Below are 11,509 nucleotides of genomic sequence, written 5' to 3'. Positions count from 1 at the left end.
CCTGCATCCAGAAGCAACAGTAGCCCACCCTCCTCTCTTCTTCCTCTACATCTTCCTCCACCTCCACTGAGGCATCTGGGACATCCAGACACAGTGTCATGCCCCCCACAGAGACCCTCAGGGTGCCTCCCAATGGCTCGCTGGCCCTCAGTCTGTCTGTGCCAACATCTAAGCTTTCCCCACCACTGCTTTCATCCCTCTCCTCGCTGTCGGCCTTCCCCTCTCCTTCGGTGCTTTGCCTCTGGTGTCCCCCCTCAGCACAGTGAGCCCCTCCTCCACCCTGTCAAAGCCTTACAGGCGTGGGGTACAGAGATTGGGGCCTTCTGAAGGAAACAACTGGACTGAAGGCAGCAGCTGAGCTGTGCCCACCACCACAGACTAGCCACCGCAACCTGACTCTGTTTTTATAGCAATCAAACACAGAGGAACAAAGCAAACTTTTTTATTTTCATTAAGAATCTTTGTATCTTGACATCAATGTGAATTAGGGAAACCCCAATCATTTTCTAGGCTTATAAAAAAAGGTTTGAATTAAAGCATACAAGAATAAGGGGGAGATGTCGATCTCATTATATCATAACTCTAAAGAAAGTATTCTAAATGATTTTATGTTATTCATTGACTAATTTAGTTACCATGCACTGTCTCCAGGCTGAGGATATTGTGACATATGGGCCAAGAATAGATGTAAGCACAAATATACTAGAGAATATTTTGTAGACCATACAATGGAACCTCTACATGGATATCTGTATTTAACATACTGTAATGTAGAGTTTTTAATTTGGTCTGCTTTTTGTGGTATCAGAACTCATGGAAATGAATAAGCATTATGTGCCATTGTTGGAAACTAACAAACTGAGAATTGTGAAATTGCATTCTTGTATCTATTTGTAATATTTTTGTACCAATAAATTGAGTTTAAAGTATAAAACATGGATTTAAACCAAAGTTTCTGTTTCTGTTGCATTTGCTCCTTCAACTCTCCAGATTGTTTTGTTATCATGATGTACAATAGGTAGCTATTTTATCTACCATAATGCCACATAGTCCTTTATACAAGCAGACAAACTGCCCCCTAAGTCATTAAGACCTTATCTTCCAAATAGCACATCATTTGCAGGTGCATTTTTGTTACAATCCCATAGAAGTTAATCATGTGATAATAAGGTCCCGGTTATTGACTGAAAGGCAATTCCTTTACTGTGTGCCAGGTAAGTAACCAAATCTGAGAGCATTGTTGCTCTTATGAATACCCAGGAAATCATTAAGAGCCAGAGGAAATCCTTTACAATGTTGCCCTGACCTCACCAGCTCGGGTTGGTCTGAAACGGAGACAATAGTGTGAACAGGATGGGGACATTAGAGGAAAGCGGTTAAAAAGTAACAACAATACACAAGACAGCTGGACCAATAAATCACCGTTCAGCTCCACGGTTCTAGTCCTATCCTAGTGACACTATTTTTTATGACTCGGTTTTATCCGTCCATGCAGCAGCTCAGTCTTCCAGGAAAGGCAGTATTTGATTTGTTCCCTGAGGGCTTAGGCCAAATGCTATTAATAAATAAAAATATGTAAATTAAGTATATTATCTTCCTTCAAAATAACCAATTAAATAATAATAATAATAATTCCAATTAAACCGTAATATACAAAAGTGTCTGTATTTGATGTGCTGAGTGCAGATGAATGACACAAACCTTGCTGCCTTTGATGAGGATTTTAAACATCAAAATCATGATTTTCATGAAGAGATTTAACATTAACAATTTGAACTGTCTTTTTGTCATATTATTAACATTTGGGGGTGGCCTCTAGCTCACTCAGTAAGAGAGTTTGCCTCATGTTGGCTGAATCCTGCAGCGGCCAGGGGTCAAATCTGACCTGCAGCCCTTTGCTGCATGTTATCACCCCATCTCTCTCTCTCTCCCTTTCATGTCTATCCGCTGTCCCTACAATAAAGGTAAAAGACCAAAAAATTAATATTTGAATTTGGCACATTGTGAACTTTTGCCAAATAGCCTACATTTGGATTAGTATGGGCTACAGATTTTTGTTTTTTTGACTTAAAAAAAAATCAGAACTGCCACCTAGTGGAGAAACATTGTTTAAGACATGCCTGATGGATGACTCATTTTGTGTATTTATTACATGTTCATGGACAAGTCTAACCCTCAAGGAATAAGCCTGACTATATTTTGATTTATGCCATAGTATACAATATCCCAAATTTAAATAACACTAGACATGAATGAATAATCAACTAGGGGAAGACGGCAAATCTCAGGATGTGTAGATAACTGATTCTTTTTATTTGGCAGTTTACATTTTCCCTCCTCTTTTAGCACAGAATGTATTGGATGGTGCATGCCATGTTCACAGAACCTCAAACCTTTATTCAGCAAAGCTTTCACAGAGAAATATATGAAGGGAGAAACACAAGCAGCAGAGGATGCAGGCAGATATCAGTGGTACTGTATATTAAAAAGAGACTAGTTCAGTGTGCTGAATGTAAAGCATTCTGCATTCATTCTCTATCTAATCCCCTAAAGAGAGCAGAGGCTAATGGTGCCTTGTGGTAAATTCGCATACACACACCCACACATACATACGTTATGTTCACACTATCAATATCAAGATGGGAGCAACAGCACATTCCACTGTCCAAGACAATATGCATGGTACCAGTATAATGTCATAACATTCAAGAGCTTAATGTCCAAATACTGTGTATGTAACAGAGCTGCTGATTTAGCTAAATATGGAATCATTATGAAATGGCGCTGTCAGAGTAAGAGGGAATCTACAAGTGTATAAACAGTTGCTCCCCTTTGGGCAAAGACATTCTCAATATCAATAAAGCACCTATCAAGGTCATTATCAAGCTCATTTCAGAGGAGGTGGACACTTTATAGATCTGTAGAGTTTGGCGTATTGTTAAGTTCCAAGCGTGCATGTTGAGAATGTGTTGGTGTGCTTGAGGAAGATACAGATGGGATACGTTGATATCTGGAAGGAGCCTGTGGTGTGAGTACACCGACCGTCATTCTTTACGAAGACACAGAAACATCATCATCATGACATCATCAGGAAACACTGCAAAAATGTCATTCTATAGCCAACTCACAACACTGACGGCTTTCACAAGAAAATGGTTGTGGAATCAAATTTCAAGAACTGAAACGTTAATCAATCACAAACAAAATGTTGGAAATTGTACAGTGCAGTACAGTACAATCACTGTGTGTACTTCACTTACCATGATAGATAGATAGATAGATAGATAGATAGATAGATAGATAGATAGATAGATAGATAGATAGATAGACTTTAAGAAAAAAGTATTTACAAAATAAGCCATAATCTCAATCATTTTTTCTAAAATCAACAAATCCATTCAACTCTCAAGATGTGTGTTATTGATGTTTGTATTCACTGATTATACTGATAGTGGTGAATACTGGTGGTGTGGTGTGTTGTGATGTGGTGTTGAGGTCCTCGAACCTCTCGGCCTCTATAGGGTTGGGTGTCTGTTCAGAGGAGGGCGGGGCGGGACTGGATGGAGGAACGTTGACGGACCATGGAGGTCAGGACTTGTGTGAGGCTCATGCTGTCAGCTTGTTCTTACGCACCAAAGCTGCATGTCTCTCCTGAATACAGCGAAACAACAAAGAGAGAGAAACGTTAGTCACCAGGCAGCGCCCAAACTCTGTTAAATTTCGTCTGAAGGTGGACACAAAGAAGAAAACACACAACTGAGATCTTTGCATTTCTCACCTTCTCCTGTAGACGTTCAATCATGGCTGCCAGGTGGGCTTCACGGTTCTCCTTGATCTGCTCCATCTTCATCTGGAGCTTCTCCTCGGCCATCTTACTGAAGTTGCTGTTCTCCTCCATGGCCTTTAGCAACACTTCCCTCTCATGGTCTCGCTTTTCTGCCAAAGCCCTGAGCAACTGGGCCTCCTGAAACTAAAATATGTAGAGCAAACAATAAGAAAATAGACCAAATGATTAATTTTGAATGCTTTATTAAAATGTATTTCCTTTTTTCTTCTTTTTTTTAAACTCCCAAAGCTATTTCTAACAGGTAAAGTACTCACCTTCCTCCGGTCTTCAGCAGCCTCCAGTTTCTTCTCAATGTCCTCCAAGGAGATATCTCTCTTGGGGGGTGAGGGGAGGCTGTGGGTTACATCTGACACTGGAGACAGAGGCTTGAGAATCACCTCAAAGGCCTGGCCAGAGGATCGCTTGTTTATAGCTTTCACCTCCATGTCTGTAAATCAGACAATCATGATGGTGACACCAGCAAAGTCAATGTCCAATAACACAATATTCCAGTCCAACAATATGTCATTATTATTAACATTTGAATTTACAGGATGGATATATACATCCATGGGGGCAGGCAAATATATTGATCCAATAGAACATCAATATATGAGCTGATCCATACCTTCAAACTCACACACAAGCTTGTTGCGTGACTCTGGGTAGAAGCAGGAGCAGATAAGGGAGAGGACAGACAGCTCCTTCATCTTCTCTTTATATGCTGTAGGAACATAAAAACACCATAGCGTCTCATGAAAACAGTAAAACACACATTGCATGCCACCAATTAATTAGTATACTTGAGATCATTCCAAAATAAGATATTACAGGTTAGGAAAGGAACATTTGCACAATAAATCAATTAACATCAGATGACTAGTGTGCCTGTGCCTTGTTTCTTAATAATTTATAGATGATATGGATAAATGGATAATGTAAGGGTGATCAAACTAAGATTCTTTAATTGGATATTATAGACATTTGTGACTCATTTGAATCATCAAGAAATCATTATTCACTTGCAATCTGTAAAATGAGTGAGTAGACAGGCTTGTGCATCATGTTATTTAATTTCCTGTTCAACTCCCAGCTGATTGTCCCGTCATGATCCCAATAATAAGAAACATTTACTGTATATCTACCGGTCTTCTCGCGGCCTTATTGTGGAGTGTTGCTGTCAGAGCTGTCAAATACAGCCGATTGGTAGTCTTGACTTTTTCTACTAGATCTGGGGTAAGATGTGCTTTCAACCAGTTCCTTACTGACTATTTTTAATCTCATCTGCAAATTCTGTCACTTTTTCCATGCTCTCTCATGTATTTCACAAAGTGCCCACCTGGCTGTTGTAAGAAGACTACAGATTGTTAGTGCTGCTAAGCCTTCTGCTGCAAAGGCCAGTGTGTGAAGCGGCCCCTTGCTGCAGGGCTGGCCTGCCTCCCACCCTGCCATGCACCTGTCTCCTCCGCTATATGTCTGCCACAAAACATACCACAAGGAAGCCAGTCTGCACAACCTGCTACATTTTGGAGAGACCAAATGGGTTGCTTATATTAAGGCAACGTTTTAGATACAAAGGCTAAAGAAATCCATGAAAACAAATATGCTAAATGCCTGGCTTGACAATAACTGTCCATCTGAGGAGATGACTAATGCCAGCTACAGTCTTATCTGATCGTTTAAGATCCAGTGTGCTAACACCTACGGGTAAATTTGCATTTTTTCATATGCCAAAAGGTTGTTTTTTTGCTAAATAAATGGTAGCCCATCTGTCACAGCTGGTGAAGCATCCTTGGCACAGAAAGAAACAAGAAAAAGCTACAGGCACAAATCAAAAGGAACAATCCAAATAAATGATCAGATGAAACAATCGCGTTCAGGAGAATATATATATATATAGCCTATAAAATAAGCATAGCAATAAACAAATCAAAGTAATATAAAAGCCAGACTGATAAAGCACTCTCAGCTTAGCTGTTGGCTAAATGGTCGGCAGCACAGCATCTTGGGTGGGGTCCGTCTGCATTATGCTGCATGTTGGGGCCGCTGTAGCATGAACCGCAGGTGCGGCGTTGTAAATAAAGCTGTCAAGGGCCAGTCCATGTAATCTGATTGTCACACAATACAAGATCAAAGCAAATCAGGACTAACACATTGACGTAGATGCGGATAATGAAGGAGACATTCCAGTAACCTAATGACGGAGGATTCTTGCGCTTGTAAGACCATTCTTGCGGTCTTTATTACCAGACTCATTAGCTGAGACAATAGGTTCGATGTCGATGAAGAAATATCAAGGCAAGTGATCTTAGTTTTAATCCTTCAGAATAGAATATTTCTGAGTTGAGTCATTACAGACGCACGACCACCTAGACAATACCAGGCCGACATGGACTTTAAACAGAAAAGATCAGTTATAAGTCCATCAATCCATCCATCCATGGACACATGGGTTACATCCGTATACATCCATGCATCGATTTAAACATGACCTGTCTGAACACGCTTACCGGTTGCTGTTTTGGCCATGGCTGATGTATTTCTCCGCAGAGGATGCTGTAGCTCTGTTCAGGTGAGTTGTGATGCTGCTTAAGGCACTGAGTCAGCGAATAGACAGGACTGTGATCGGATGGCAAACAGGAGGTGGGCACGCACGGGAGCGCGCAAACAGACCCTCCTCTCGTCCTCTGACGCGCAGAGCGATTTTCAGCATCCTACATGTATGTGACAGTATAGCCGACTTAAATGTGGCGACAAAAGCGCTGACACACAAGGAAGTCGAGAAATATGTTCTGCAGACCGGATAGTTGCAGCTCAGTGTATCCACATTTTGGAAAAAATTCCCTATAGGCCTATCTCAATGGATAGCCTATTTGTAAGTAGGCTTTTTGCATTGTATTTTTAAGTTGACAGCAATGTTGTTCATTGTCATCTAAACGATTTAAGATGTTCATATAGCTGACAGATCAAGATTAAAGGCAGATGTTCACATAGCTGACAGATCAAGATTAAAGGCAGATGTTCACATAGCTGACAGATCAAGATTAAAGGCAGATGTTCACATAGCTGACAGATCAAGATTAAAGGCAGATGTTCTTGAGTAGGCTTCAGTTTAAGGTAGGAACAAATATATTTGTTTATCAGCCAAACAATGTTTCAATAGAGATCATCTTCCAGAACTTCAGTTACTTTAAATAGTCAGCCATGTTCATATTGTTGGTCATACTGCAACACACCACCGGCTTCTGTGCTTCCTGCTTCCTGAGAAAAAGCAGTGTACCTGTGCTAATTTTGTGAGCCAGAACATAAAACAAACAACTTCAGACTGCATGAGGATTTATTAGTGATAATACGTTCAATGGATTTGTTTTGCAGATTTTAACTTCTGAAAACTTATAAAAATAAATAAATTAAGAAGCCTAATCATAAAAAAAACTACATTCTGCATAACAAATCCACCGGATATACACATTTTGTAACAAGAGATTCCAACACAAGACACTGACTTATCAAAATCAGTCTAATTTCTTTTGGTTCTCATTAAAATGATTTACTCTATTTGAGCTAATTTTGCTACAGCACCATTTTAAGCACAGACATATCAAAGTCATGAACCAAAACAGGTTTTATGGATAAGGAACTTTTTATGTTTCATAAAACAGAGGCCGCCTTAAAGTGCTCACATTATGCTCATTTTCAGGTTCATAATTATACTTTTTGTTTATATTATACTTTTTGTTTGATTATATATTTTGTTATACTACACATTGCTGCAGCTCCTCTTTTCCCCCTGTGTGTTGAGCTTTTTTTGTTTTAGCTACAGAGTAAAGCATCTCACTTCTGTTCTATCTTTGTTGGGAGTTGCACGTGCGCAGTAGCTAGGTAAGCAACACCAGCTAATCGGTTTGTGAACAGTGATTTCTGTTGGAGATGGAAACTCCCTTTGGGGTGGACTTTTCACTTTGGAAGCCTATTTCATTAACAAAAAAGATACATAACAAAATAAAGTAAAGGGAAAACGCCAAAAAGCATAATATGAGCACTTTAAATAAAGACATTTGATTCATATGTGCGGCTACATAACATTTAAGACTGACTTAAATTGTATTTAAGTTAAATTCAAGAGGAAACAAAAGTGAAAAAGTTCAATCCGGTTTATTAAGACATAATAAAATATGAAATTAAAATAATTTAACTATATAAAAGTGTGAACGGATAAATAAAAAGCAGTGCATAACTTCAAGATTCTGGAGGTATTACAGGTATGGCTATTGGTGAGCATAGAATCTATAAAACATGTTTATTTTCAAGAGACAATTTTGATGAATGCTTGCATATCAGTGTAATAGCTATTGCACTTAGCTACATGCTGCTTTGGCCTTCAATTGTTTCCTAATGTAGTAGCCAACCAGTATCTGAGGACGTTGTTGGTAACTGTGAAGAACTTCTTGAGACTCGTTCAGCTGATCCCCCTTCAGCCGATCCAGTAATGTCACACAAACCACAGCCGCTTTACACAACAAGAATACACGTTAGAAACTCAACGAAAAGAAAACTACTTCCTGTCAGGTATAAATTGCCAGCTATAACGATGCTGATTGTGCATTTTCTTACCTCGTAGACCACTCAGCTTGCACATTGCAGCAAAAACTGATGACTCCATTTCAATGTTGCAGATTCCTGCTTCACTGGCTTTACTGAGGTAGTTCTGTTTATCCTTCTCAGTGTAGGAGCAGAAAGCACCATCCAAACGGGCTTGCCCTGGGTGATTGATGAGACGGACAGAAAAGATGAACATTGCAACTGAAATACTTTAAATCTTGGTGAAAAATGTGTTTAACACCTCGATGCATCAGTACCTTCGTAGAAATCCAGTGTACACATGGTGTTGCCTATCACTGTCTCAAACTGGTTCAGCTCTTTGCTGCACTGCAACAACTCCTCAGCCAGGCTTTGGTCCAGATCGGTATTGCGCACCACAGTCTTCCCCAGGATCACCTGCTCAAACTTGGGCAGGAAGGTGGCATCCATAGACTGCTTGGTAACAACAACTGTGCCAGGCTTAAGCCCTGAAAAATGGCAAGTAAATTGTAGTCTGAACATACAGAAAGCTTGAATTTAAAAGTATGTTTCACATGTTGAAACCTACCAGACTGATATCAAGTCAAATTAGCATCACGTTCATTTCCAAGTGAACATCTAACGACATTCTTAAAATGATTTCAGATAGCATGTCTTTAGGTCAAGTTGTAAGTCAGTGGAACGGTCTACTACAATGTAGTCACCGTTCCTAGAATCAAATCACACTATACCCTTTAGCCATGCTGAAAATAATTGATATGGATTTCAGAATATGCCTCAGATCAACCCCCAATGGTTTATGACATATTCAGAAAAAAGGTTGGTACACATCTAAATACATATCAATTCTCTTATTTTGAAAACTAGAGAAGTGCCATCTTGGGCTAATCACAATTATACACAAAAAGCCATATTGGATGACACTGCTCTAAAAGCTAAGGGACTTTGGGCTCCCTCTTGTGGTCCAACTATGAAAAGGTGTCTTGGACAACGTCCCGTATTAAAGTCATCTACTGTACTCAATTCAATTGTATTTATAGTATCAATTCATAACAAGAGTTATCTCAAGACACTTTACAGATAGAGTAGGCATAGACCACACTATAATTTACAAACACGCAACAATTTTAGTAATTCCCCCAAGAGAAATGATTTAGGATGTATGCATTACCACACTAACCATCTCATGGAAACAACAATTTTATCACACAGGGAGTCCAAGTCAAGGTTTCTTACAGAAGTTAATTTACAAGATCACAGGGAAACTAGCATCCTTTGAGTGTTAGCAGTCTTCGTGATTTGATAATGCAACACATCATCAGATGTATTATCAGGCATTTTAAATACATATTCTAATTAATAAGCTTACCTATTCCACCTGATGTCCCAATGCGTATAATTGTAACATCTGTGCAATTGGCGTGATGGAGGAGCTTTATTAGCTCATGCAACATTATGGCAATAGATGAGATGCCCATCCCATGCTGCAAAATATAGGACAATTTTCACATATATGTAGTATGTTAATATAAATGCACAGATTAATAGGATTACTAATATTTGTATGTTGTGATAGGTCATACATACACTGACAGACAGTACAGAGCCAACTTTGTACATAGCATAGCGGTCTGTTCCAGCACAGATGTTTGGGTACTCTGAATTGGGGTCTTCCATACCGAGCTCAGCAGCAATGTACTCAGTGAAGGCTTTCATTCTCCAAGGACTGCCCCCAACACACACAAACTGAAGGAAAACACACAAAACATTAAAATAATAGCAGAATAAAGATTATTATGGAGGTGATTTATTTCCCAAGAAATAAATTACTTTGACATCACCAAACATAGTTGGAAGGTCGTGAGTTCCAGTTCCTAAACCAAAGTGGTAGAGGACGTCATCTTTCAGTGCGTCCAGTGTGGGTTATGCACAAAAACAGGCCTTTGGGGGAAAACAGACATTAAAGGGTCAGTTCTAGCATGACAAGAAGACTGAATTGCCATTTTATTTCACTTCATTCATTGAGAGGCTGAACAAATCTGATATGGGAGCATCTCCATGCCAGGTCAGTTCAACCAAATCTACCTTCATGTGGGTTATAATGTTCAGGTTTTTTTTTTTTTAAACTGTTTTAAAAGTGTTGATTTAACTGTGTAGACAGTTTGGAGGATATAGTTTGCACTACTGTTGAACTGTATTCTATTCTGCAGACGTTTACAATTTGATAAGAATTAATTAGTTTTAGCTTGGTAATCCTAATAAACTGGCAACTGAGTGCATACATACTATAAATAAGTGAGAAAATGTGATTTTAAGATGTAAGACATACTTTATTGATCCCGCAAAGGGAAATTACATTTTTTTCACACTGTTAGTTATTACACACATGCACAGGAACTATACATGCACTAATGGGTTCAATGCCTTGCTCAAGGGCACCTTGACAGTGCCCAGGGGCTGAACTGGCACCACTCCAGCTACCGGTCCACACAGTGGACAGTCCATATATTTAGGTGAGCAGCAGTAACACTATCGGCCAAATTAATTATTAATTGTAAACAATGTGGAAATAAAGTCGGCCTACACTTAAAATTCCTTTGTAGTTAAATCATTTACAAGACAATCATTTACAAAACCTACATTTTACATATAATAATAATAATAATAATAATAGGCTACTTGGTAAGAAAACCTGTCCTGATATACTGTTACACCTCTTTCCTCATCCAAACTTAACCTTACAGCACAGCCTCAGCCTGGCCTACTGTATCCACACATCCATAACCATGTAAACAAACGTTTGAACTAGCGGTTAACTTAGGATCGAAGAAAGTTACCTGGTGCATAAATCGGTCTTCTTGTCGTCCTTTGAATTCATCTTCCTGAAAAAGAAAAGCCGTGTATATATTAACAGTCTACGGTCCGAACAAAATTATTCAATGACCGAGAACAAGGCCACGCTCTAACAGCCCAGCTCTGAACGTTACAATTGCAAACTGGGGATTTATGATTAACCGTGTGTGACCAGAAATGAGCCTAACCTAAAACACAATTATGAAAATTAAAAAACACCCTAGCGTAGATTCTTAATCAGACATCACA

General features: G+C 39.2%; 2 protein-coding genes across 2 annotated transcripts; both read right to left on the bottom strand.

Moving 5' to 3' along the window:
- Nucleotides 1–2,282: 2,282 nt before the first annotated feature.
- LOC116674815 (stathmin-2-like) lies at nucleotides 2,283–6,583 on the bottom strand. The gene is made up of 5 exons (XM_032507052.1): nucleotides 6,337–6,583; nucleotides 4,455–4,550; nucleotides 4,102–4,274; nucleotides 3,779–3,970; nucleotides 2,283–3,651 (listed from the first exon to the last, which is right to left on the bottom strand). The coding sequence occupies exons 1-5, from the start codon at nucleotides 6,353–6,355 to the stop codon at nucleotides 3,607–3,609; spliced, it is 525 nt and encodes a 174-aa protein (XP_032362943.1). The 5' UTR covers nucleotides 6,356–6,583; the 3' UTR covers nucleotides 2,283–3,606.
- Nucleotides 6,584–8,148: 1,565 nt separating this feature from the next.
- On the bottom strand, nucleotides 8,149–11,303 carry LOC116674814 (uridine phosphorylase 1-like). The gene is given in 8 exon segments (XM_032507051.1): nucleotides 8,149–8,336; nucleotides 8,441–8,587; nucleotides 8,686–8,895; nucleotides 9,777–9,891; nucleotides 9,995–10,153; nucleotides 10,238–10,323; nucleotides 10,326–10,348; nucleotides 11,245–11,303. Coding segments are annotated over 8 exon segments (933 nt in total). The 5' UTR covers nucleotides 11,286–11,303; the 3' UTR covers nucleotides 8,149–8,184.
- Nucleotides 11,304–11,509: the final 206 nt, after the last annotated feature.

This window comes from Etheostoma spectabile, unplaced genomic scaffold (assembly GCF_008692095.1).
Source record: "Etheostoma spectabile isolate EspeVRDwgs_2016 unplaced genomic scaffold, UIUC_Espe_1.0 scaffold00001057, whole genome shotgun sequence".
Classification (NCBI taxonomy): Eukaryota; Metazoa; Chordata; class Actinopteri; order Perciformes; family Percidae; genus Etheostoma; species Etheostoma spectabile.
The sequence above is the reverse complement of the archived record's forward strand: the minus strand, read 5'-3'. Positions and strand labels throughout refer to the sequence as shown.

What these genes read in the sequence shown, in the direction of transcription:
- LOC116674815 (XM_032507052.1), bottom strand. An exon ending in GCTTGTGTGTGAGTTTGAAG is followed by an intron (nt 4,275 to 4,454) that starts GTATGGATCAGC and finishes TCTGATTTACAG; the next exon opens with ACATGGAGGTGAAAGCTATA. An exon ending in TTGAACGTCTACAGGAGAAG is followed by an intron (nt 3,652 to 3,778) that starts GTGAGAAATGCA and finishes CGCTGTATTCAG; the next exon opens with GAGAGACATGCAGCTTTGGT.